Source organism: Notechis scutatus, chromosome 9, assembly GCF_049901735.1.
Source record: "Notechis scutatus isolate UNSWTSFEM ecotype Mainland chromosome 9, rNotScu1.2, whole genome shotgun sequence".
NCBI classification, from domain to species: Eukaryota; Metazoa; Chordata; class Lepidosauria; order Squamata; family Elapidae; genus Notechis; species Notechis scutatus.
The window spans coordinates 7,488,446-7,514,839 of record NC_142017.1 but is presented as its reverse complement, the minus strand read 5'-3'; the positions used below and the strand labels follow the sequence as shown (position 1 = coordinate 7,514,839).

General features: G+C 42.5%; 2 protein-coding genes across 2 annotated transcripts; one reads left to right on the top strand and one right to left on the bottom strand.

Moving 5' to 3' along the window:
- Positions 1-607: 607 nt before the first annotated feature.
- LOC113417535 (histamine H3 receptor-like) lies at positions 608-7,318 on the top strand. The gene is made up of 4 exons (XM_087971502.1): positions 608-762; positions 1,135-1,410; positions 3,431-3,597; positions 4,854-7,318. Exons 1-4 carry the CDS (start codon positions 747-749, stop codon positions 5,733-5,735), a joined length of 1,341 nt encoding a protein of 446 aa, XP_087827628.1. The 5' UTR covers positions 608-746; the 3' UTR covers positions 5,736-7,318.
- On the bottom strand, positions 6,886-26,391 carry VPS35 (VPS35 retromer complex component). The gene is made up of 17 exons (XM_026675908.2): positions 26,316-26,391; positions 23,072-23,170; positions 22,429-22,525; positions 21,946-22,069; positions 20,185-20,367; positions 19,155-19,368; positions 18,518-18,601; positions 17,908-18,017; positions 16,180-16,276; positions 14,442-14,590; positions 13,981-14,188; positions 12,758-12,913; positions 11,901-12,023; positions 11,197-11,376; positions 10,692-10,931; positions 9,625-9,768; positions 6,886-7,931 (listed from the first exon to the last, which is right to left on the bottom strand). Exons 1-17 carry the CDS (start codon positions 26,316-26,318, stop codon positions 7,752-7,754), a joined length of 2,391 nt encoding a protein of 796 aa, XP_026531693.2. The 5' UTR covers positions 26,319-26,391; the 3' UTR covers positions 6,886-7,751.
- Between the last annotated feature and the right edge of the window lie 3 nt (positions 26,392-26,394).

Here is a 26,394-nt window from a genome sequence, read left to right as displayed (position 1 = left end):
GGAATGGAATGGAATAGAATAGAATAGAATAGAATAGAACAGAATGCAGAAATAGAATAGAATAGAATAGAATAGAATAGAATAGAATAGAATAGAATAGAATAGAATAGAATAGAATTCTTTATTGGCCAAGTATGATTGGACACACAAGGAATTTGCCTGATGTATAAGCTCTCAGTGTACATACAAGCCACAAGTGATAAATCATGATCATAATCATAAAATATCATCATGCTGCCGAGCTTAAAATGATAGAACAGCCTACTAAACAACATTATTTCAGGAATCTATCTGAACATTTTTTTTAATGAAGTATGCAGACTTGAACCTAATCGGGGAACAAAACTAAGTCCCTGTTTAAAAATGCACCTGGACCCAGGAGCCTCCAAATCTACTGGTAATTTAGCCAGATGGATTAATCTGAAATGAACTGTTTTGAAATGCATGTGGTTTTCATGCAGTTCACATTGGCAGCCCTTTCCTCCCTCCTTCCCCGCTCCCCTCTGTAACACATGCCTGCGCACGCGCATGCACACACACACACACACACACACACAAGCTCGCACACACACACTCATACCCAAACTTGTTTGAAACAGAAAAGGAATACAACTGGCAGTGCTTTTAGCGGAATCCAGGAAGTTTATTCTCCTGCTTTGCAAGATCTTTGTCCAAAAGACAGCAATGGGGACTGCAGAAAAGGACAGAAAACTCTGAAAAATGATATCCGCTTCAGCGCCCAAAGAATGGAACCCCAAACGGGTAATTTGATCTCCCCTTTGCTCCCTCTCCCTCTCTTTCTCTCTTGACCTGGAAATTTTTCCTGGGACAAACAATGGTTATTATCTGCCCTGCCTTTGTGTGTGTTTCTTTCTTCCTTCCTGATGCTCCCTTTTATTCTTATCTTTTGTCCCTTCTGCTGAATTTCTGTCCTCTGCTTCTAGGGACCAATCTGATTTATATGCTCCGGCAGCCTACAGCTTTCCCTTTTCTCCAGCGGTTGATATCCCATGCTTAGGAATGAATCTATCCACGAATAACCAGAGTAATAACAACTATCAGACTTTCCAGCCTATTGTTTATAGTCACAGTAGTACGACAACACTAATCCGTTTTGTCTGTTCACCCCTGCAGCTTTGTCTGAGGGAACTCAAGTAGGACTGAATTTGTCTACCTGGGAATCGATCTGCTTGGGCAACGGATGTGTGACTGCTGCAGAACATCGTTTTCAGCGCCACGGACAGCTCTCAGCACCTGTCACTGTCCTGCTGGCAATACTCATGGGATTCCTAGTGTTGGTCACTGTCTTGGGCAATGCGTTGGTCATCCTGGCATTTGTGGTGGACAAAAGCCTACGGACTCAAGGGAACTTCTTCTTCCTGAACTTGGCCCTGGCAGATTTTTTAGTGGGTGAGTGAAGCCTCTGGGAAACGAGCCAAGCCAGGGGAAAGTAAAAAATGGGAGGGGGTCCAGTCCAGGATAGGGTGGAGGGTTTGTTGGTTTCTCTCTGAGTACTCAAAACACCACTGAGGGCCAGGAAAGGGGTCTTCCTTCACTGTATCCCATGAGCAAGCCCTGTGTGGTTGAACAGAGTAATAAGCAGAGTTCACACTTCTTGATGTTTATGTAACCAGTTGGTTGTTGACTAAGCTATAATAGCAATAGAAATAGCATTTAGGTTTATATACCATACAACACTCTCTGGGGAGTTTACAAAGTCAAAGGATTATTTGCATATCACCCCCAACAATCCGGGTCCTCATTTTATCAACCTCGGAAGGATAGAAGGTTGAGTCCACTTTGAGCCCTGTCAGGATTGAACTCCAGGCTGTGGTCAGATTTTGCCCGCAGTACTACTTTTTAACCACTGGGCCATCAGTGTGCAGTGGTTGGGCTGGGCTGGGCTGAGTTTACATAGGACTCCGAATCAAACCGCAAGTTGTGATGGGTTTTTGAAATTAGCAGAACTAATTTCTGCTAGAGAACATGATCCAAAGTCTCAATGGCAATTATAAAGTTAACATAGGTTTGTTGTGATGACAGTTTGCATTGATCTAATACGTTTAACCTGGTTGTTGAATTGACCCATTTGTGGATTCACATGATACAATGAACTGTAAACCAAGGAAAAAGTTAACTGGGTTTACTCAGCATTTTAAGTCACAAAATAATTAGCCAAGCTTCCCACTACACCAAACTTAACAAGCTGTGTGGATATAGTCCCTGGGTTTGTGATTTGGTCAAATGTGTTGTGTACACAAAGTCCCTGTGGAAGAAGTCAGATCCATGCAAGTTACCTTGTGTTCTTCAGAGGAAAGCCTCAGTATATGTAAAAATATGCTGTGTAAAAAATGAATAAACGTGGCACAGAAGGCAAAAGCAAAGATTGAAATCACATGGGCTTGGAATACAAAGAACAACTGCAGTGAACACAATGTGTAGTTCTAATGACATGGCAACTGCAGAGTTTAATCACTTTTTGGCTCAGTTTGTATTCATTTAAAAAAAGAAATTTACTTCACAGGGATACTATGTGCACAAAGAAAAGAGAAAAGCATTGTCGCTTGTGGGCTATAAATGAGAATTTAGTTAATATCATAGTGGCAAACTCCTGGCTTAGAGGTACAATGGCATTAATTTTTTTTCCCTTTCAGTAACAGCTGAAAGGTGACTTTTCATGTGGAATCTAAAGTGGAGAAGGGGGCAGCCACAATTCCCAACTGCTCTCTGGCATCCCTTTAAACCCAGATTCCCCAGACTAAGCAGACGGAACTTATTTACATTTACTTATTTACATTTGAAAGAAAGCAGAATTTGCTCATTAAACCTAAGACTGAAAATATCCATTGCATCTCTTGAAACCCTGGATTGTTTGCATTTGACTGGGAGGTTTCGTTGTATTCTTCTTAACACTTAAAATCAGGAAGGAAGGAAGGAAGGAAGGAAGGAAGGAAGGAAGGAAGGAAGGAAGGAAGGAAGGAAGGAAGGAAGGAAGGAAGGATAGGAGGGCCAGGGGAAGGGAAGGGAAGATAGGGAGGGGAGGGAGGGAGGGAAGGAAGGAAGGGAAGGAAAGGAAGGAGGGAGGGAGGGAGAAAAGGAAGGAAGGAATAGGGGCGATGTTGCTAAGGTTCAGAAAAAGTGCCCTAATGAGATTGAGTGCTCCATCTCTTGAGTTTTTTTAAGAAGACACTGTACAGCCAACTCTAGTTGGTTTTCCCACACATTGCAGGAGGTTTGAATGGGGCAATCTCTGCCTTCCTTTACAAGTCTTCCTTTCTATGAACTCATGCCTGATTTCCACGTGACTGTGTCATTTCAAATGTCCAGTGTGTGAACGGTTGAGGTGTGAATCACTGCTTGAGGTTAAAGTTGCCTACAATTTGGCCTCAGCTTATGGTTGTCTCATCAACCTTGTGTCCTTTGTTCCCAGGTGGATTTTGTATTCCCCTTTACATCCCATATATCCTGACCGACGAATGGAAATTTGGAAAAGGCGTGTGCAAGCTCTGGTTGGTGGTTGATTACCTAGTCTGCACCGCTTCCGGATTCAATATTGTCTTGATCAGTTTTGACCGATTTGTCTCCGTAACGAGGGCGGTAAGAAACGTTGCTTTCCATGGGCTTCTGATTATCTCCAGCCACTGGCAACTTCTCACCTGCGTGAACTCTAGGCAGGTGACATAATGCCACACTTTCTGCTGGGCAACCAACCAACTGCAACTAAATAAGCCAAACTGCTATGAAATTTAAGGCACACCCAAGTGATTGTAGTTCCACAGAGCCTCGGTTAGCTAATGGATGCCTTGTAGATGTTTAGATTAGAAAACACTGCCGTGAATTACAAGCTAGACACCCCTATTTCTGACTTAGCAGATTGAATTCTCCCAACGTTTTCTGACTCATTTTCTTTCTGACATCATCACAGTTCTTCTCCTGTATGCGACCAAGGACATGGCAACCACCGTCTTTTCCTTCTTTGAAGCAGAAAAAAAATATTCTGAAACCTCAATACCAACTTTAGGCGGTCCAATCCATGCTGGCTGGGAAATTTTGGGAGCTGAAGTCCACAAGCCTTAAAGTGGCCAAGCTTGGACATCCCTAGTCAAAACTTTCCTCAACATCACACTAAAAGGAAACATTGAAGCTGTCCACACGTGAAGCCATATAGTATCTACTTAACCATGGCTTTTTGAATCCACTCCAACTCCATAGATACATGCAACACATTCAGAATAAGACGCATAGCATGGTCTCAAAAAGTGCAGTTAAGGTGTCAACAGGCAAACCACATGCAGTTGGTATTCACACATCGCACTAAAGACATTGTGTGGATTTCTTGGTTCGGTTTCCTAAATTGTGGAGGACTACAGCTATGTAAACCTTGGTTTTAGGATAGCATGTGGTGGAAACAACGGCAATTGTGCTTTATTCAACAAGTGTAGTAAAGCAAAGCATAGCTTGGCATGTAGTATGTGAACCAGGTCTACAACTTAGCATTATGATCCAGGTCAATAGGAGGTTTAATTGTGAAAGTCCCTGCGGATGGCCATCAAACATGGAAATAGTTGTTCCTTACAGTTTTCCATCTGATAAACAAGCTTTTCATACTAATGAGATTTCCAGCTGTTATAGATCACCAATCTGAGCCCTAGGGAGGGATCAAACATGTCATAAGTCTTGAGTCCCTTCCAGCCTGCCTTGAATTCTGTTGACTCTTTATCTACCACCAGTTTGACTTGACTGTTAGTAGTTCAGATACTTGTAGAGAGCATTAGCATACAATAAACTGACATATTCATTTGAATTGCCTGGACTCCTGTTTTCCTGGGTTTGACATCTACTTTTTCTTCTAGGTGAGCTACAGAGTTCAGAAAGGAATAACCAAAACCACAGTGGCGAAGATGGTTACGGTGTGGATTGCAGCATTTCTCCTTTATGGTCCAGCCATTATCAGCTGGGAGTACATAGCCCAACAAAGCATCATCCCTGAGAACAAGTGTTATGCCGAGTTCCACTACAACTGGTACTTCCTCATGATTGCCTCCACCATTGAGTTCTTCACACCCTTCATCAGTGTCACCTACTTCAACTTAAGTATCTATTTCAACATTCGCAAGCGGACACCAGTCAGAAGTGAGAGTTCCTCACCAGCTCAAAAGGGCCGTGAACTGTTTTGCTGCAGGAAGAAACGAGACCACGTCATCGTTTTCACGAAAAGAGGGGACGAGAAGAACGAAAAGGTGAGCAGCTTCACCCCTAGCAAGCCTGCGGTGGGGGGGCCTGGCATCCATAACCTCCAGGCTCACTCAATAGAGTTTAACATCAATCAAGACTTTCCACCTTGGCAGGTAGACATTCAAACCAAATCACCGTGGGACGGTGTCTACAAGGCTCTAGAGAACATATCTGGCACAACACAGAAAGCAGAGGTGGCCAACACTGCAGCTAGCCGGTTTAGGCTTTCCAGAGATAAGAAAATAGCCAAATCTTTAGCCATTGTCGTCTGCATCTTTGCTGTATGTTGGGCACCCTACACTCTTTTAATGATCATCAGAGCTGGTTGTCACGGGAGATGCATCCACCATGATCTCTATGAAGTATCCTTTTGGCTACTGTGGTTGAATTCAGCTATAAATCCCGTATTATATCCTTTGTGCCACATCAGTTTCCGAAAAGCCTTTTTGAAATTGTTCTGCCCAGCCAAGGGAAAAATCCACCCCAATGTTTTTACGTGAGAGAGAACACTGAAGAGATGTTTTCTGCATAGATACCTCTGATGTAGGACCACTGAGCGGGAACTTATCCTCCAAGTAGGAAAGACAAATTCAAATGTTCTATCGTGAGAGATTTATAGACAACTACATCATCCTTTGGGCAAAAATGAAAGAATGGAAAAACTCAATCTAGATTTCAGAAAATGCAAGAAATTTACAGTACTTTGCAGTGCTTATGTATGCAAATGAGGACTAATTTATTCTCCAGTACCTAAGCGCAGCACGCTTTGTAAATTCCCAACCGAGTCCTCATTCTTAACAAATAATGTAATTCTGATAAAGCAATTTAACCAGAGGATATTGTACACTTGTGTTGAATTGCAAATTTTTTAAAAAAGGCAATTTCTTTTTGCATGTAAGGGTTTTGCACTGATGTGTTTTTTTTAAAAAAAAGAATTACTTGTCCATATTGCAGAAAGCACAAGTGCAATGGGACATCTCTCATTGGATGTTCTAGTTTGTGGGTGGACTTTGTTCATGTGCAGTGGTGCTTTCCCAAGGATTACTCAGAGTTCCAATTCCACTTGGCAAAATGCCACTCATAAACGAAGGTAAAAGGTAGAGGAATCCCTGTGGACTTTACTCATTGCCAACTCTAGGAAGTGATGTTCATCTCCATTTTAAGGCCATTAAGTCAGAACTGTCCTAAGACATTTCCACGGTCATGTGGCCAGCATGGCCTCACAGAACACTGACACCTTCCCACTTAAGTGGTACCTATTTATCTACTTGCATTTGCATGCAAATGCTAGGTTGGCAGGAGCTGAGGCAAGGATGGGAACTCATCCCGTCTCCTGGTGCTTGAGTCTCGAACGTGGGCTGCTGGCTTCCCAGCTCACAAGCCCAGCATCTTACCTGCTGAGCCACCACAATGTCCTACTCATAAGCAAACCTGCTACAACACAGTAGGTCAAAAAGTAAGACGGACTTCATCAGGCAATTTCCAGTCAACACAACAAGCCGTAACTTATTGAATGCATAGCTTCATCCACGTGAAAACAGCCGTGGTTGCTATGCCAGCACTCTTTAATACAGTCATCAATTGCAGTGTCTTTTTTTAAAAAAGAGCTAGAATGATCATTAAATGCAACTGGAGATAGTTGAGGCCATATCCATTAATAGCAACTTTATTGTTATACTGGCACAAATTAAGGATACAGATTGCATTTCCCCCTAATTTGACAGTACTGAAGGTTATATACTCTATAGACCACTGTCTGATTTGAATTCTCTTACTATTATCTTGATAAATATGCCCTGTGTACTATACTGAACCCTCATTGTATGTCACTTGAGTCCCCATATGCAAAATATAACTTTCTTGGTTTAATTTCTTTCCTTTTTTTAAAAGAATGGTGCTTTATAACTCCAAATACATGTATGAAGATATTCTGGGTTGGGGGGAATCTGACAGAACTCTGACAAATATGAAAAAAAAGGAGAAAGTGGAATCTGACAGACAAGAAAATGAAACGTTATTTTTTTAAAAAATAGCCACAGCCTTAGTAACACTTGCAGATGAAAAGGTGGATTAGAGATTATATGGCTTTTGGGCAGAAATGTGGGACAGAAGAGCAGGAGAAAAAAATCAGAAGACAAGGGAGGAGGAAGGGAGAGATGTACAACCACGTGGAATTTTAGAAGAACGGATTCAGTCATGCTAATTTTCTCTGCTAGTCCATACCTTGGAAATTCTGACAGGAATACTTAAATCCAAAATGCTTGGAAGGAGCAGCCTGGAACATACTTGCACATTCACACACACACACACACACACACACACACACACACACACACACAAAAGGAAGAGTGAACCGAAAGCCTATTGTTGGCACTCCCAAAAGGCACAAAAGTCTATGATCTCTAATGCAAGAAGAATGACAATTAACAAAAATGCCGTGTGTGTTGTACATGGAGAGACAGAGGACATGCGCCCACAGAATGGAACCTGGATGGGTGGTTGGGGTTGTCTTTTGTTTAAATGACCAGCCCTTCATAAATTGGCCCCTCAGATTCAGGGGATTCCCTCCTCAAGCGCAAATGCTCCAGCGTGTTCTGAAAATGTTTGTTGATCTGTTCTGTCTCCTCGGTCGATTCGAGATTAGGAAGGTCTTCCCGGATTTTTTGAATGAGCTGATTCAACACCTGAATTGTCACCTATGTTTTTTAAAAAAGGAGAAGCGTGTCAAAAACAGACATTTACACAATGCACAATCTGGTTTGTTGCCAAGACCACCGTGACGCTGCCGAACAACATCTCCCATCATCCCTCATTCTTCTCCACACTGACTGGGGCTGCCGGGAGTTGTTGCTGAGCAACAACTGAAAAAGAGGCTCTCATGTCAGAGTTTAGCAATTAAATTGAGGAAAGCAGAGAAGATGGTCAAGAAGATTCCATGAAATAATGCACCCGAGGTCATAATGATGGTCCACCACTTTGTAACTTGCCTAATCTCTTTCACATTCGCTAACCTATACTCTCTTTTTTCTCGTTCAACTTCAGTTAGGCACTGCATGTCCAGAGCGCTCCAATGGCAGAGAATTCATGTTGGGAAATGAGATGCTCAGCACCCCTCCCTGCTATTTCCTGCAGTTCTGCTGAGAAGTAAAAGACCACAGACTAAGTGTAACATGTAGTCTGCCCTCTTAAGACAAGGTTGTGCAGGGCAAAACAACTGCACTTCTCAGGAAACAACAACTGAATGAAAAACTGCTGGTGACCTTCTACCGCTGCACCATAGAGAGTATCTTAACTTACTGCACCTCTGTCTGATTTGCCAGTTGCACAGTGGCAGATAGGACAGCACTCCAGAGGGTTAGCATCATTGCCCAGAAGATCATGGGTTGCCTTCTCCCCTCTTTGGAAGAGCTTTATAGCTCCCGCTGCCTTAAGAAAGTTCAAAACATCCTCAAAGGTCCATCTCATCCTGGGCAGCCTTTTTTTGAACTATTACCATCTGGCAGACGGTACAGAATAATAAAAACAAGGACAAATAGGCTGAAAAACAGCTTCTAACCCAGGGCAGTAGCTCCATTGAATTCTGCTGTATAGTGCAGTGTTGATGCGGTGTTGGGGGGTTTTGGTTCAAAGTGTGGAGTGTGAAGCATGTGCGTTTGTGTTTATTTTCATGGTCATGATGTGCACTGAAGATGCTGTTTGATTTCTTTGTACGAGGTGCAATGACAATAAACTAAACTAAAGAAGGGAGAGTGGCAAAGGCAGCTCCAAATCTGAATTTAGCATCTGTCGAGCACTCTTACGTTGTAAGAGACCATTAGAAATTTAATTATAGGCAGTCCTTGACTTACAACCATTATTGAGCCCAAAATGTTTGTTGCTGAGACATTTGTTAGTTTTGCCTCATTTTATGACATTTCATGCCATAGTTAAGTGAATCATTGCAGTTGTTAATAACACGGTTGTTAAGTGAACCTGGCTCCCCCATTAACTTTGCTTCTCCGAAGGTCCCAAAATGTGATCACATGATCCCTGGGACAGTGCAACCGTCATAAATATGAGTCTGTTGCCAAGCATCTGAATTTTGATCACGACCATGAGGATGCCGCAACAGTTTTTAGTGTGACGAAAGGTCACAAGTCACTTTTTTCAGTGCTGTCGTAGCTTTGAGTGGTCACTAAATAAACTGTTTCTTGAGGGCTACCAGTAATTTTAAGGCCAGTCAAAAGATTGCCTCCTTTTGTTGTTGGATGGAGGAGGAGGAGAACGTTCCTTCTTTTGGTGTCATTAAAGTACTCATTTTGATGGAAATTTTGGAGAGATAGTGGGGATGATGGAGGGGGGGGGGCAGATTTTGCACATCTGCACAAAACGCAAAGCACTGCTCCTTACCGCCTCATTCTCTTTTTCATAAAAGTAGATATATCTGTTTAAAATTTCTATGAAGAGCTGAACTTGCAGAGAGGGGTCCATGCATTGGTTGGCGATCTTCAGCGCCTTCTTCAAGCATTCCATGACCCTCTTGGCTCCATGGAGCTAAGCAACAAGACAAGGAAAGAGAAGGGATGAGCACTCCCCACATCGACACATTTACCCAATGGTTTCCCCCAAATGTACGCTGCCTGACTAACATGGTTTTTTAGCAGGTTTAGGGAAGATGAAGGAATTCACAAAATCTCCAAAGAAAAGGCAATCAACTTGCACCCGATACACAGAATTCTGATTTGATTCAGAATCTGTATTCCTTCCAGGGATGGAAGGAATGTCGTTTGCAATGTCATTTGCATTAATATGAAAAAAAGATGTCATAGGGGTTATGTCTGCTGTGTAGGTAGCACTATCCCCCTCTAGCAATCATCTCTATTGTTCTGTGATGTATTTCCTGCCTCTCTAAGGTTTACCTCTATCTGCTCCTGTGGGGCATTTTCTGCTTCCTGGTGTGTGTGTGTGTGTGTGTGTGTGTGTGTGTGTGTGTGTGTGTGTGTGTGCATAGATATATATACTCCCAATGATGGCTTATGACTTTTAACTGCATTTTGATTAAACTTCTTGAAACAAACCCTGCCAAGATATGCCAAGGCTGAATTTCTCCTTAACCCTGACATTAATCCCATTAAACAGTGTTTTCCAAATTTACCAACGTTTAAGACACGTGGACATTAAATTCCGGAATTTCCCAGCCAGCTTCCCCTCCAAAGTAGTCCAGACTTGGAAATCGAAACCAAGAATCAAATTCTACCTTTATTGTGAGAATACAGCAACAGCATGTTTCCAGCCTGAAAGCATTTCCTCCCTCCCCTGCCTTTACTTTCCAAAGAACTTGGAAGGATCCATCCTGAGATGCTTTTTTCTACCCCAATGCCTTCTGTGGACTAAGATAGCTCTTATCTCTTGTCCGACTCTCAAGGTTATTCCCACAGCCCATTACAGAGAACCCACAAGTCTTGGACTGGCCTTACCTCTTCCCCATTCTTGTCTGTGTTCCGGCCAGACCAGAAAAGATGGGCGCAGGTGCTCACGGCTCGGCACTGATCTGGCTTCTTCAGCAATTTTGAAGCTGCCAGCACGCACTGAGTTCTCAAGGGATCGTGGTTCTCCTCGCCAAAGCACTTCATCCGCTCAAACGTCCCAATTATCAACGTGATTGCAGCCAGCTGTGCTTTTGAATCACTGATTTCATCTTCATAGAGAGAAAATGCCTGATTCAGACAAGGAATATGGGCAGAGGAAATAAGAGAGAGAGAGAGAGACAAACAGAGAGACAGAAGAAGTGTTATGCACTGTATTTTTTGTTCTTCTGAAAGTTAAAAAAAAACCCAAGTATTTCAGCAACTAGTAGAAATCAACTTGATTGTTGTAATGTTTGTATTTTTGCTGTTCTCTCGATGGCGATCAGAAATATTTCAAAGAAGAAGAAAGGAGGCTAGAGTGCCTCAAGAAAGGAAAAGGTCTTCTGGACCTCACCTGAGACATGAATTCATAGGCCACCGTTTCGTGGTTCTCAAAGCCAATTTCTCCAGCGGCTAATGCTCCCTGAAGGAACAGGCGGAGAGGAAGTTCCGCCAGCTCGGCTTTAATCAAAGCGCTGATGGTCTGATGAGCAAAAGTGAAGATCTTCTGGCATTTCTTTTCCCATTTGTCATCCTGGGGGGGGGGGGGAAACGACACAAATCAGAAGTCATCAGAAGAACAAAATCTGCATTTTTCTATTTAGAATTCCGTATCAAATTCTCCCTAGATCTGAAAAAATAGGTGTGTGTCCATGCAAAACCAAACATGTCATTTAACAAATAATCTCTTTTTCCCCCAACATATTATCCAGTCCAGCCAGATGCAAATAAATGTTTGCCAATCCTGGTAACTTTAAGATGGGTGGACTTCAACTCCTAGTATTTCCTAGCCAACAAGGTTGGCTGGAGAATTCTGAGAGTTGAAGTCCACACAGTTTGAAGTTGACAAGATTGGAAAACAATGGCTTAGAGATTATTTTTAGCCAATTTATTGCACCAAATTTAGGGACCTGGACTTAATTTAATCCCCTTCTCATTGGTCCCAGACTCATACAACTTGCCATTTCTTTTTTTTTGTCTATTCTGCAATTTCCAAACGATCCCTTTTATCTTAAGTAGCCATCGAAGCAAAACGTTATCACATGCAGATGCACTCACCACTTTCTCATTCTCCTTATAGCGAAACGCAAGCTGATATGCAGCAAACACCAACGGCGGCAACGTGTAGCGGATGCGCTGGTTCCCTCCGGCACCAAAGTGCTTCCGCGCGGTATTTAAAATCTAAAATGTGCAAAGGTTCCCATGTTTATATATGCGCTGAATATCACGAGAGAGACCATATCACAAAGGAACACCCTAACTTACAAATTAGAAAATTGTCTTTTAAAGGGTGGGGGGGATTGTGTACAAAGCTCCAGAAAAGGGAAGTCAAATGTCTGATTTCATACCTTCAACATTTTTTTCTGTATGTATAAACCAACAAGGTCACAGAAGCTGTGAACCAAATTATCCAAGAGTTACCCTGTAAGATGGGTAGCCAATACATTGGATGGATGGATGATTAGATAGATAGATAGATAGATAGATAGATAGATAGATAGATAGATAGATAGATAGATAGATAGATAGATAGATAGATAGATAGACAGACAGATAGACAGACAGACAAGACAGAATAAGAAATACCAACCTACCTACACATACAAAACAAATGATAATTCAAGATTTGTAATGTACACTGTTAGAAAAACTCAGCTAGGGCTGGGCCTACAAATTGTGGTTAAAACAAATAATGACTTAGTATGAAAGATGAGTGCAGGCCTACAATTGCATATGGTCACTCAATGTACTGAATTTCATTCTGGCTACCTCAAACTTGTTTCCTTTTGGTTTGCTGGATTCCCAACTCCCTTGGCTAACCTAAAGACTAGGGATGAAGGAAAACGAATTCTAGGCCCTTTGGTGACCGTTCAGTTATGGAAGGAAGACCCAAACGCCTCGGAAGGCCTCCATACCAGATACTGCTGATTGGGATCTTCTGAACGAAGCAGGTGGATAAATCTGCCTACAAGACCCTGCTCATCAGCCATGTCTTCAGGGTCTGGATCTTCGGCCGGCTGGTCTGGCTGATCCTGAATTAGCGTTGAAACCAGGTTCATGATGGCATCTACCTACAGAAGGCAAAGCACATTCAGGTCAAGGAGGGCTCCTAAAGAAAAGGAACTCACGCCGGTTTGGCTTCAAACTGCTAGCAGGACTCCTTGGATGCATTCCATTTCCTCCCTGCTGGACCAACGTAAGATGGAGATGAAAGGCTCCAGTGGAAGGAGAGTCTCTGCACATGGAGCCTTTTGCAGAAGGGAAAATGACTTCCTGTCATGTCAACCACTCCAGGGATTGCAGCTGCAATGAATTCTGGGCAATAGGCTTGGAAAGGCAATTTTTAGGGGTCAGAACAACTTCAACCCTATTTCAGTGAATTCTATTCTGAACTATTGTTTTACAGCAATTTTTGTAAGGAGCAATGGTTAGAATGCGGCATTGCAAGCAAACTCTGCCCACAGCCAGGAGTTCGATCCTGACAGGACTCCAGGTTGACTCAGCCTTCCAACCTTCCAAGGTTGGTAAAATGAGGACCCGGAGTGTTGGGGGCATAAAGCACTGTGGACCAGTATATAAATCTGTTATTGCTACTGCTAATTTGTTTTACTGATGACCGTTTTTCGGCAAGATGTTGCATTTCCTTCTAGCTTCCTTCAACTCGTAGAACATTCCTATGCCTGTTTTCAAGTTGCCATAAATTGGGGGGAATCTGAAGGAGCAGTATGGCAGGAAAACCAGAAGTACATTCCACCATTATCTTAAAAAGATTGTAGCTAGGCTACCGGATCTTCTGGCCGCCTTCATTGGAGAACATGATTGATGACACAGCCTGGCCCATGAACGTGCTTCACTGGAGAATCTGATTTATGATACACCCGGCGGGGCGGAAGAGGAGAAACCGGGTCATAGGTGACTGTGAATTACGTATGCCAGAGTTGTCTTCGCTTAGGTTAATGCCGGCATGTTACTCCTAATAAATCTTTTTTTATGAAGCTTGGATCGAGGCTCAAGATTTAATTAGGGCTATCTCCGGAACCCTGACATCAAGAGAAGCAGCCCAAGCACAACCATCCCCCCATCCCTTTTCCTTTTCACTTAAATAAAAAATGAACACTTGTTCCTGTGCTTTCCCTACCTGGTCTTGGGAGATAATTTCTGTGTTGTAATCCAGCACGTTGCTAAGCACATAGCAACTCATGGTCTTTCTGGATTCATAGTCGAAGTACTCGAACAAAGGGTGGAAATGCTTCAGTTTCAGGACAGTGAGGATGTTGTTGTAGGTATCAACAGGGATCTTCAAGAGCCTCATCAACTCCTTTGAAACAGCACTACTGGTTGCAATGCTGCAACGACAAGAGCAGGCAATCCATCAGGGTCTCCAGCTTCTTAATTTACAGGGGAAAAAATCTTTAGAAAAAGACAGAGCTGGCAGAAATCAATCTCCATCACCCCAAAAGCCAAGCTCTTCAATCTTGTCATCAACCAGGTAAAGGCACTTCATATTTGAAGCATCAGATGGTGCAGGAATTTATTTTGTTTCCCCAACGGGAGAGATTATTTTTTGCGCACAAGGCCAAGAAGTTCGCATCAACTTACTGCTCCAGGTTAAGCTTGTTAAAAATCTCCACTGTTGTCTCCAGCACTTTGTCCACATAGTCCACGCGGTCTGGGTAGCACTTCATCGCCAGGTTAATGAGGGAGACTTGTAATGACACTACATCCTCCGAAGGCATATCTTGTCTTGACTGATGGTCAACAACGGAAGCAAAAGAAGCGTATTTGGGCATTAGAGGTAACAGAAAGGATATTTCCAGTTAGTAACACGGTTAATTAAGTGAATTTGGTTTATCTATTGACTTTTGCTTGTCAGAAAGGTCACAAAATGGGATCGCATGATCCCAGGACACTACAAAGGCCATAAATGTGAGACAGTTTTGTCAACAGTCTGAATTTTGATCACATGATCACGGGGATGGTACAACAGTTGTAAGTGTAAAAATGGTCATAAGATACTTTTTTTTCAGTAATGTTGTAACTTTGAACAGTCACTAAATGAACTGTTGTAAGTCAAGGACTACCTGTAGTCACCTATCCAGACCTGAACCAGTCAAAGAAGCACTTAATTTTAGCTAGACTGGGTTTCTAGGAGATTCACCTTTGCTCTTGTTTTACAGTGGGAGAAAACGTTTCCTTCGCATACAAAAGATCTCACATTCAAACTTTAACATTTACAGGCATGACTGGGAAAAACTCCAGCCTAAAATCCTGAAATTGCCAACCTGCAATGCTCACGGTATTGAGATAAACCAATTTCCAACGGGTCAAGGCTTTAGCAGCACGCTAACTTTGCCAGAGAAGATATACTCAATTAAAATTCAAATCCCAGGCAAGTTGAAATTTCTCTACTTCTCGAGAACCTGTTGATTGCAGAGGCGATGAACATAATAAGCAGTTTGCAGAAGGCAGTTCTCTGTCAGCCTACAAATTTGCAGCCAAGAATTGAATATGTATGTGCCTTTCTAATAGATTCTTAAAGCAATCAAATCACCCTGGCCTTCCTTTAAATCAGGGGTCCCCAACCGCCGGTCCACGGACCGGTACCGGTCCACGGAACAAGTCTTACCGGGCCGCTGGTTGCTGGGCGCCGCCATCTTTTTGGTAAAAAGTGCTTCCGGTGAGCTTTTCCGGGTAGAAAGCTCACCGGAAGCACTTTTTCATCAAAAAGATGGCGGCGCCAAGCGCTTCGGTGAGCTTTTCGGGTAGAAAGCCATTTCTACCCGGAAAGCTCACTGGAAGCGCTGCGCCGCCATCTTTTTGGATGAAAAAGTGCTTCTGGTGAGGTCACCGGAAGCACTTTTTCGTCAAAAAAAGATGGCGGCGCCCAGTTGATGCCGGTACCGGGCCGCGGCGTCAAAAAGGTTGGGGATCACTGCTTTAAATGTATAAGCCAGAACTAGAAAAAGCACCAAGAGAAAATATTCAATACATTAAGTAACCAAGATAGTTAAAGACTTTCATTGCAAAGATATGTCCCTTTTAATACCCTGTACATCTGATTGGGGGGGAAAATGAAATGTATTGTTACAACCTACACTTCCCTGTTTTTCTAGAGCTTAAGGCAAGCAACATGAAGGTTTTTAAAAAAAAAAAAAAAAAATTGGTACTCTATGCCAGCCAGCCTTTTTTACTACTTCCCATGGCCTCTTAACAGATAATTAAACAATAGTTTTTGTCTTGGATTGCCAGGTGATCAGATTCAAGGATATTAAGTCAAAGCCAGCAAACACATATATTTTAAACAACACAAGAGAAACTGCAGTCATTTTCCAGTTACCTGTATGACTGTAGCCACCTGCTGGGAGAAAATGTCAAAGAGTTTAATATCTGCTGGGATCCCTGGTCCATCCTCTCGATGGGCAAAGAGGGCGAGTCTAAAGACAGAACAAGACTTATGAGATGCAGCTTGCAAACTTGTCTAACAGGCAATTGCACTGTCCAAATCAAGATGTTTGCAGTTGTACCATTCAATTTCTCTTGGAGAAAAATGGGACATGTCCTCAATCTCCTTACCTGTCAGATCCACACCCTGCTCTTCTCCTATCGTGGAATTCAGGTTGGCATGCATTAAATCCCTCCTTGGCTAAACACCAGATCACTCCATCACACTCACATCCCTCAACCACAGAGTGTATCAAGAAGCCAGACAGAGTAATCATGTGAAGGCAACCTTCCTCTGAGAAACGATTCTTTGATCCCAATTGGCTTCTATTAACACGACGGTTAATTCCACCTTTCCCTTACAATTCCCTACTCCGGTGTTCCCAAATCTCTTCCAAAAGTTGGGAAAGCCATTAGGAAAGGCAAACTAGTAAGGATTTTTTTTTCTGGAAATCACAAACAGATGGAACAGCTTTTCACCAGCAGATGGTTACCACCAGGTAAGAATTAAACATGAGCTAGGCAGGAGAGAGGAGGAGGAGGAGAAGGAGGGAAGGGGGTTCCTAATCATCATAAGAGTTGGACAAATTTCTAATTAAAGGATTCTGTTTGAAGACAATTTGACTGAATTTCCAAACAGAATCCTTTGCAAATGACACTTTGGATCAAATCATCAAACGCCCTTTGAATCGATAGGACAATTCAGAAAAGATTTCAGATACATCTCTGAAATGATTTCACGGTCCAAACTGAGTGAATCAGTTGTCAATCATATGCACGCCCACCATATTTTGCCCATAGTACAAAATAGTTAAACGGGGGGACACCTCTATCAGCACCTACATCTTTCACTATTTAGTGCATGAAAAGTATGTTAAAATAACAGTGGGGAGGTTTTTTTAAAAAAAAGCTTGCTCCACATGATATAACAAGTTTTGAAGAGTGCCTAAAACTACATTTCAGAGAAATCTTTTATTCACAGCTCCCTGCTAAAACAAAAAAAGGGACTTTAAGCTCATTACAGGAAGCTGATTTACATACATCGCTCATACAGACAGCAAACAACTAACTTCTGCAAATGTTTATTTTAAAATGTACATTTATAAACATACGTATACCAAGTATATCCAAATATTGTAGTTTTCCGAACATATGCCGGCATAAATTGCCATTTGCGGGGGAAAAAATATCACAAGGAAGGTGGGAGGGAGGAAAATGGTGGAGAGAGAGAACACTTGTTCCTTGTCTGTTCAATTTTGTTTGGCAATTAGCTGCTTCCAATTTTAAATTCTCAAATTTCCCTCCCAAAATGCATCTTTTGCTTCTTTGCAATAAGGTACTATGAAACATACTGAATTTGAAACTGGTCAAAAGTAGTTTGAAGTCTGTTTCAAGCAAGGGACATTTCAGGATGTAACACTTTTCAAATTTACATTTTGTATATTTACTAATTCATCTTTTCCTCCTATCTATCCCTATTAACACTATCACTTCTTCTGTTCAACCTCTATTAATTACATTTTTCAATTTTTGAAAACTCTTCTAAACTTTCTGGATGAGGCCCAAAGATTACCCCTCTCCTTTGCTCCAGCACAGACTTTATAATGTTTGTTTCATTACATACCTATCAATTAATGCAATTATAATATTTTTGACATTCACATTCTGGTGTAATTCTGCACACGCTCGAAGGAAAGGATTCAAAGTCTGGAGGTGAAATTCATCTGGGAAAACCTAAGACATGGGAGGACATGATGGAGCAATAGGTCAATTATTATTCTAGGTTGTTTAATAAACAGACATTTGATCATTGTGCTAAAGCATGACAGAATATTTGTTCCATTTCAACTTACTAACTTGTATAAACTCCGCCAAGTTCTGCATATTAGTTATTTATATATTTCCCCAGCTGTCAAGATTGCAGGAAGGTTAAAATAATAAAAATTAAACTTAAAACAACAGATTCCATGTCTCTAAAATCAAATAACCAACTGACCTAAAATATGGTGGCCCACTCATCATGACATTTATATAAACAACATCCAAAATCATACACCATATTGTTGAACACAATCCATACACAAAGGTTTTTGGGAGCCAAAAATGTCCATTCTTGATGCTGATTCTGCTAGCTCAAAAATGGCACTGTGGCCTTCTCGTGATTGGCTTTCTTTTCCAGCCTATCAGATCCTCCGTACCAACCTGCCAATTAACCTTCCCTTAAGCCACGTTACCTGTATGATGCATTCCATTAGGTATTCTTGAGCTAGTGCATCCCTGCAGTTAACTACTTGCTCCAATATGCCAGGTAAGACAATCTGGAAAACAGAAAAAAAATTAGACTTAAGACCACAATTGAGACCAACATTTCTTTTGTTAAGAAGTGAGACGTTTGTTAAGTGAGCTTTGCCTCATTTTATGACCTTTCTTGCTAGAGCTGTTTAGTGAGTCACTGCAGTTGAATAGTTAGTAACCTGGTTGCTAAATGAGTCTGGCTTCCCCTTTGATGTTGCTTGTCTGAAGGTCTCAAAAGGTGATCACAATACCTTTGGGACACAGTAACAGTCATAAGTACGAACCAACTGCCAAGCATCTGAATTTTGATCACACGATCATAGAGATGCTACAAAGGCCATATGAAAAATGGTCATAAATCATATGTAACTTTGAACAGTCACTAAATGAAGCCTTTAAGTCAAGCACTATTATTTGCATGCTTTCTACAGCCATTAACTGCCTAAAAATGCTTTTTTCTAGAGAAGTGATAAGCTAAATTGAGATGCAATTATTGAGTAATTAATTTAGCAATTAAACTAATTGAGGTGCAGTAAAGTAAGAGGCGCTAATTGAGAACAGAGGAGTTCACTTCACCTGTTTGTATCTCTCTACGTTGACACCTTCCAGCTGGCTGAGCCGGACCAAGTTGGTTCCCACCAGGATCCTCAGCTCTTGCCTCTCACGCTCCCTCTTCTCCCGATCTCGACTGTGCCCTTGGTGCTGCATTCGCACCCAGAGCTTATTCATCTCAGCAAAGTTCAACAGCACAAAGTCCATGGAGTCGCTGATGTCCCCAGTGGTTTCTTCGCTGTGGGCCAACAAAGGGAGTCATGTCAAGAATATGTATTTCCAGGAGGTGGATTGGATGTCTTTGAACCAAGAGACAGCATGCATTTGTGACCGTAGAGAGAAAGGATCATGAAGATAATTATCTTGGGGGGAGGGGTAAGATTTGAACCTCAGATTTAATATCGTCTCGGAATTAATCCAGCCCGACACCAATTCTGCATTAGGAAGAAAAGAATGTAGTATATTTTTTCCGGCTGAAGGGTTCTTCATCCTTTTCCGTGGAAGCAAAACTGCAACCTGAGCTGAGCCACCACAACTTTTTCACCACTGCAAAGCTACAATTATCTACACCTCAATCAGTTATGAAAGTTAAATCCATTTCTACTGTCTCATGTTACTTAAATTCTGCACAGCACTGATCACCTAATTTGCTCCTTTTTTATTTTAATGTTCATATTAATCCTACTCACAACTCACACATTTATGATCTACTCATAATTCCCTCCATTTAGATTCTTAGAACTATTGTTTTCTTTCAATTGGTTTCACGTTTTCCAAACACTTTGTTTCAAGCTCAAAAGATTTCCAGAAAGCCCCGTTTCAAATTCAAAATAGGCTGTTTCAGGTTCAAGATGGTTTGGCTTTGAAATATCTTGTGATGCTCAAATTCCAAAGCCGCCCCTCTTGCAGACACTGAGCTCCTAACTCTTCAGCAGATGACTTTGTCCCATGCCTTCAAACTGGGCTACCAGTTTGTCATATCCATCCATCACCCAATACAAACGTGTTTCTCACAGATGAAAAGATAACACATTCAATCTTTCAAAGCTCTTACTCTGGCTGCTCTCCATCATCAGGCAAAATGTTCCGGGTGCATTGGAGAAGATAGTTGCGAAGGAACAGGCCTCTTAAAGGATGCTGGACCCCACGACACATCTCCACCAAGTCTTTTAAGATGTCCTTCCGGGATTGAGGGAAAGACTTCACGTAGACCACCCCGACAGTTATTAGTAAATAGCTGAGAAATAAGGGAGATAGTATTACGAGACTCGCTTACCACAACTGGGCTAGTGTAAAAGCAGGCTGCTAATTACCATTCCAACACTCAGTTCGATTAGGAGTTTTCTTATTTATTTTATTTATAGTATTATCATCTCCCCACCATTCAAAGAAGGTTCTTGGCAGTTTACATAAAGAATGTAAAAAGGTTAAAATATACAGAGGGCAATCTAAAAACCCAACAGTCCTGAGTTGGGCAACATTAAGGGAAATCCGGATATCATAAAACCAGAAAATTAAAAAAAGATGGCAATATCAAATCATGGAAAAGCTTCACAGAACAGCTCAGATTTTAGAAGTTTTTGAAAAATGTGTGAAGTGGAGGCCAGTCTCATCTCCAAAGGAAGGCTATTTCACAACGCTGGCCAATTCCTTTAACTCCAGTCTCCATTTTTCCCCTTTTTTGAAGCATTAGCCATCCAGAATTTGCTAAGAAGAAAGCATATGTGTATTAAATATATTAATATACTGTTACTTTCCTATACTTTTTCTAATTTCATTTTTCATGCATATTGCCATCGCTGCTACAAAGAAGTTGATCTTTTACAGCAAAAGCCCATCTTAAGGTATTCTTTTTAAAATTGTCTGAAGGACCGAATGATCATTTAAATGTCATCTGATCTTTTCTTCAAGGATTACAAAGTAGCCTACAAGTAGTCCTTGACTTAGGACCACAGTGGAGTCTGCTCATCAGTCATAAATTGCAACAGTTGTAAAATGGGTCACCCACGTGACCAACCGGATTTCACAACCATTTTTGCGAAGGTCGTTAAACAAACAAAAAAGGTTCACCATGGGCTGGTTTTGCAAAACTGTCATTAAATGCGGTCACATAGCTGTGGGACATTGCAAACAGCTGTAAAGGTAGGGAGGGGGGCTTAACTTTGGAACTGGCTTGTAAGTACTCCTGGGGAAGTCCATCACTGCTCTGCACAGTTAAGTGACCAGTCATAAGTCAAGGATTACCTATAAACGGGGGTGGGCTGCTGGGGGTTTGCGAGAGCCCCTAAGATTCTGCAGTTCGTAGAACCACCAAATCCCACTCTTGGCCGGCCCCACCCCTCCCAGGAATCCCCACGTGGCCCGTTTTGGATGCAGGTAAATGCAGGGCATGCGTGGAAGCTCGGAGAAGGTGAAAAACGGGCCTCACGGAAGTTCGGGAAGACCAGAAATGGGCCCGTTTCCGGCTTCTGGGGAGCCTCTGGTGCCTGAGGAGCCCATTTTCGCCCTCCTGGAGGCTCGAGGAAAGCCTCTGGAGCCCAGGGAGGGCAAAAATGCCTCCCCTCCACCGTGGTACAGGAGGCTGACTAGGCCACGCCCACCCAGCAACCGGACAGAGAACTCTTTCCTAAAATTTTTGAAGCTCACCCCTGCCTATAAAACCTTGTGGGTTGATGCCAAAAGGCAGAAGTAGACAGGAACACATGTTTGGGAGCATTTTGTTCAATTCAATAAAGCATTAAAAAAAAAAAAAACCCACCACCAAAACCAATCATCAGAACCGAATGTGTGACCAGGAGATTCTTAATTGACTTACAGCCGTGGGATGATGTTTCCAGCATACTGAACCAGCTCATAGAGATCAGCCACCTTCCTTCCCTTAGCAAACTCATCCGTCAAGTAAACCTCTAGATAGTGGAGCTCATCAGAGATCGCCATGTCTTTTCCTTGCAATTAAGGAATCATAGACTAACGCAACACAACTTTGTTCATTTCCGTTCAATACCAAGAACAAACCCATCTCTTAGGAATTAAAGGAGGAGATGCAGAGGACACCATGGAGCTAACATCCAGCCTAATAGGAGAACATGAAAATCAGGTTGGACAAGGCTGGAGTTTGGATCAGCGGCTGCAAATGGAGAAACATGAGCAAGTCACAGATCAAAAAAAAAAAGATTGCTGGTCTTGACATGTGCATGAAACTCCCTTCGCAACTTTCCCACAACCACAGAGATATCCACAGACACTAAGAAGCATCATTTATCAGCTAAATGAGCCCCAGCCCAATGAAAGAGGATACACAATTCATAATAACTCTTTGGAGACAACATTGAAGTCCTCAGCTCACCAAGCATGTTCGAGGCATGTTTCAGGGCATCCATTAGCTTATTTTTGTCCTATCAAAACAATAACAACATGTTATTTTCTGTCATGCCATATGCATATTCACTTTATCAATTAGTTTATTTGCCAAACAAACCCCAGAGGCCAGGATTATAGCCCTTTAAGGAACAATTGAAAAAGATATTCTGGATTATCATTGTTACTAAAGCTGCAAACCACTTGAAATACTTAAGATATTAAAACAAAGCTGGAAATAGGTTTGTGAATTTATACAATTTCTATCCCAAATTTGGGGGGGGATAAAGAGATTGGATTCTTGCTATAGCCAATTTTTACTTAAAATAAACATTATTGAACATTTTACATTTAAAAGGTTTTGAAAGCAGCACAAGTTTTTAAGTAATAGTAATTATACAATTAGCATATTTATGAAACATCAATGGATGCTTGCTGAGAAGAAAAAAAACTTCTTCATTCAATGCAGCTTAAGCTCAGAGAAGTAGACACAAGACTACAAAACTAAGGTTGCTGCTTTATCAGATTCAGAGTTAACATTGGGAGGAGAAAGAAAAGAAGAAATCAAGCCGACCAGTTCTTACCAAGCAGCGTTTCATTTGGAAAGACTGCACCTTAACAGCCTGTATGGCCTCATCCAGAAGCTTCTCTTGCTCATCTTGCGGAGACTGCTGTGTAGTTGGCTAGAAAACAAAGAAAGGAATGTTTTCTGATAAGACTATCAGGGCCAGCCTGTTCAAAGGCACCAAGGAGCCATGTGGCCCACACCATGTTCCTCACTAGTTGCATTAAAAACACAAGTAACTTGTTCTGTCAGGGACACAACTGGGGAAGATACATAAAATATACTGAACGTGAACAGGCCTTCAGTTTTCTCCCCGGTTTAGGAATATTAAACTGTTTTTTTGGTTTAAAGTTGGTTTAAAGTTGCTGTAACTTATTAATTCTGTATATTTATTACTGAACCATTAAACAGGCCTATATATCAGTTCTCATTTTAAAAATCCTAAATTTGTTCTCAACAATACTGCTTAAAACTTTATGGTCAAAGACCAAAAATATAGTAGCAAAAATAAAGGCTGCTGCTTTGATGTTTTTAAAATCTTTATTCTGGTTGTATGCCAGTCAAGAGCAGCTTTGGAGAGGAATATATAAATGCCAGTAAGAACAAAAAAAGAACACATGATTATTCTGTGTTGGAGAAGACTTCTAGGAATATCATGGACAGCCAAGAAAACAAATGAATGAATCACATAGATCAACCCAGCGTTTTCACTCAAGCACAAATGATCAGGCTCATATTATCCTCCTTTGGACACATATTATGTGGAGAAGGCTGTAATGCTGGGAAAGGGGAAAGAAAAAGGATGACTAGCAGCCAGGTGGATGGATCCACTTAGAACAATGATGGGCGCATCACTGGAAGACCAGATTAGAGGCAGTTCATCATGGGGAATATTGATTTATGCAGTTGTTAAGAGCTTGAAGGCACATCACTCAAATTTTATTCTAAAGTATAGGTCAGTAAGTGCTGTGATCTTCACACGGATGACCATTGAAACGTCCCCATGATCATGTGATCAAAATTTGGGCACTTGGCAACCAGGATATATTTATGATTGCAGTATCTCGGGGACATGCGATCAACATTTGTGATCTTCTCAGCCCATTTCCAACAAGCAAAGCCAATGGGGGAAGCTGGATTTGCTTAACAATCTCAGGGCTCATTTAACAACTGCAGTGATCTGCTTAATATCCGTGGCTAAAAAAAAAAAAGGTCTTAAATTGGGTGCAATTGACTTAACTGCCTTGTTTAACAACAGAAATTATTGTGGGAAGGTCACAAAATGGGGCAAAACTCCTTTAACCAATGTCTCACTTAACCACAGAAACGTCGCTCTCACTTGCGGTTGTAAGTGGAGGACTACCCATACAGGTAGTCCTCGACTTACATTTCATTTAGTGACTGTTCCAGGTGACAAAGGCACTGAAAAAAAGTGACTTATGACCGTTTTTTACAGTCACAACCTTTGCAGCATCCCTACCATCAAAACTCAGAAAATGGGGCAACGGGTTCCTATTTATGACCGTTGCAACATCCCGGGGGTCACATGAGCTCTTTTTTTATGATCTTCCGACCAGCGAAGTCGATGAGGAAGCCGTATTCGCTTAACCCACCAGGTTAGTCATTTATCCCCTGCGGTGATTCCCTTAACAACTGTGGGCAAGGTGGTCGCAAAAATGGGGGAAAACTCCCTTAACCAACGTCTTGCTGAGTGACAGAAACTTTGGGGCTCCATTGTGGTTGGCCTGTATTTGCATATGCCAATAGAGGCAGAGCCTCGCGATCAGGAGATTGTGAGTTCGATCCTAGGTAGAGGCGGATATTTCTCTCTCCGGGCACACTGAGAATATGTCTGCTGAACAAAACTCCTCATTGGCAACAGGAAAGGCATCCGGCCATTCAACACTCAACTCCGTTCAGTTGCCCAAACTCCACCTCGCAAGGGATTATGGGGTCGTTAAATGAAGATGGAGGTGGGACTTGTGGACCCTCTTTACAATGATCAACTCATAATTACCTCAGCCTAAGTGACAAATTGGCGATCTTGTAAAGTTTAGAAAGGCAGAAGCGAAGTTAGAAAGGACATTGGGGCAGAATCAGAATTTGGGGTTAACGGAGAAGGATCCAATCCCCCTTGGTAGTTTACTCCTCGAAACTCAAGAACTGAAAGAACTAGTAGGAACAAACTCGCTAAGCGACAGAAACTTTGGGGCTCCATTGTGGTCTGCCTGTATTTGCACATCCCAGTAGAGGTAGAGCCTCATAATCAGGAGGCCGTGAGTTCGATCCTAGGTAGAGGCCGATTTCTCTCTCTCTCTCTCTCTCTCTGGGCACGATGAGAATATATCTGCTGAACAAAACTCCGCATTGGCGACAGGAAAGGCATCCAGCCATTCAAACACTCAGCTCCATTCAGTTGCCCAGACTCCGCCCCGACGCAAGGGATTATGGGGTCATTAAAAGGAGATGATGAATAAGTAGTCCAGCTTTTACCTTCACTCACTGATACATAAAAAGGTTCGCCTTATGACAACCCCTTAATATTACATTGTCATCTAGGGAGATAAAGGATTCCTTACAACAGGGCTCAACTGTGGTCGTAAGTCGAGGACTCTCTCTCTCTCTCTCTCTCTCTCTCTCTCTCACACACACACACACACACACACACAAAACACCAGATCCTTTTGCTCCCCACACCAAAGAAGGGATCCACCCAACATAATATCTCCTTAAAACCCCCTCACCCCTCTTCCAGAGAAACCCCTATAAAAGACACCTCCCCCCACAAGGGCCTCTGCCCAGCCTTGTTATTCCCCCTCAGCCGGGGCCCAGCCAGGCCCCACCATCCATCCACGCAATCCTCCCCGTTCCCCAATTTTACACGCGTGTAGGGTCTCCACACGTGCACGTGACTCGGCTTTCCCTCCGTCTGTCAGGAAATCCCGGGCTGGCCCTTCCCCATCCCTGCTGGCTGGGGAGGATGGGAGCCGTAGTCCCACCCGTCTATAGAGGCGGCGGCGGGGTGGGGGGGAGAGTGGAATGGCCTCCCGTGCGGCGTTAAGGGAGCCGTTCCTGAGGGGAAATTTTCTCCCTCTCACGAGGAGCCGCACCGGGCAGGCCCGTCAGCCTTCCCCGCTCGGGAGCCGAGGCGCCCGACTCCCCATCCTATCCCGGTCGGACAAAGGGGGCTTTTTCTTGCCGAGGGAAGCCTGACAACCCCCCCACACACACACCGGTCGCTCCCCTTCTTCCCCCTCACTCACCATGGTGGCACCTCCTTCGCCCGGCCTCACCGCCCGCACGCCCAGCGCCTCGGTTTTTTCCCCACCTCCACCTTCCCCT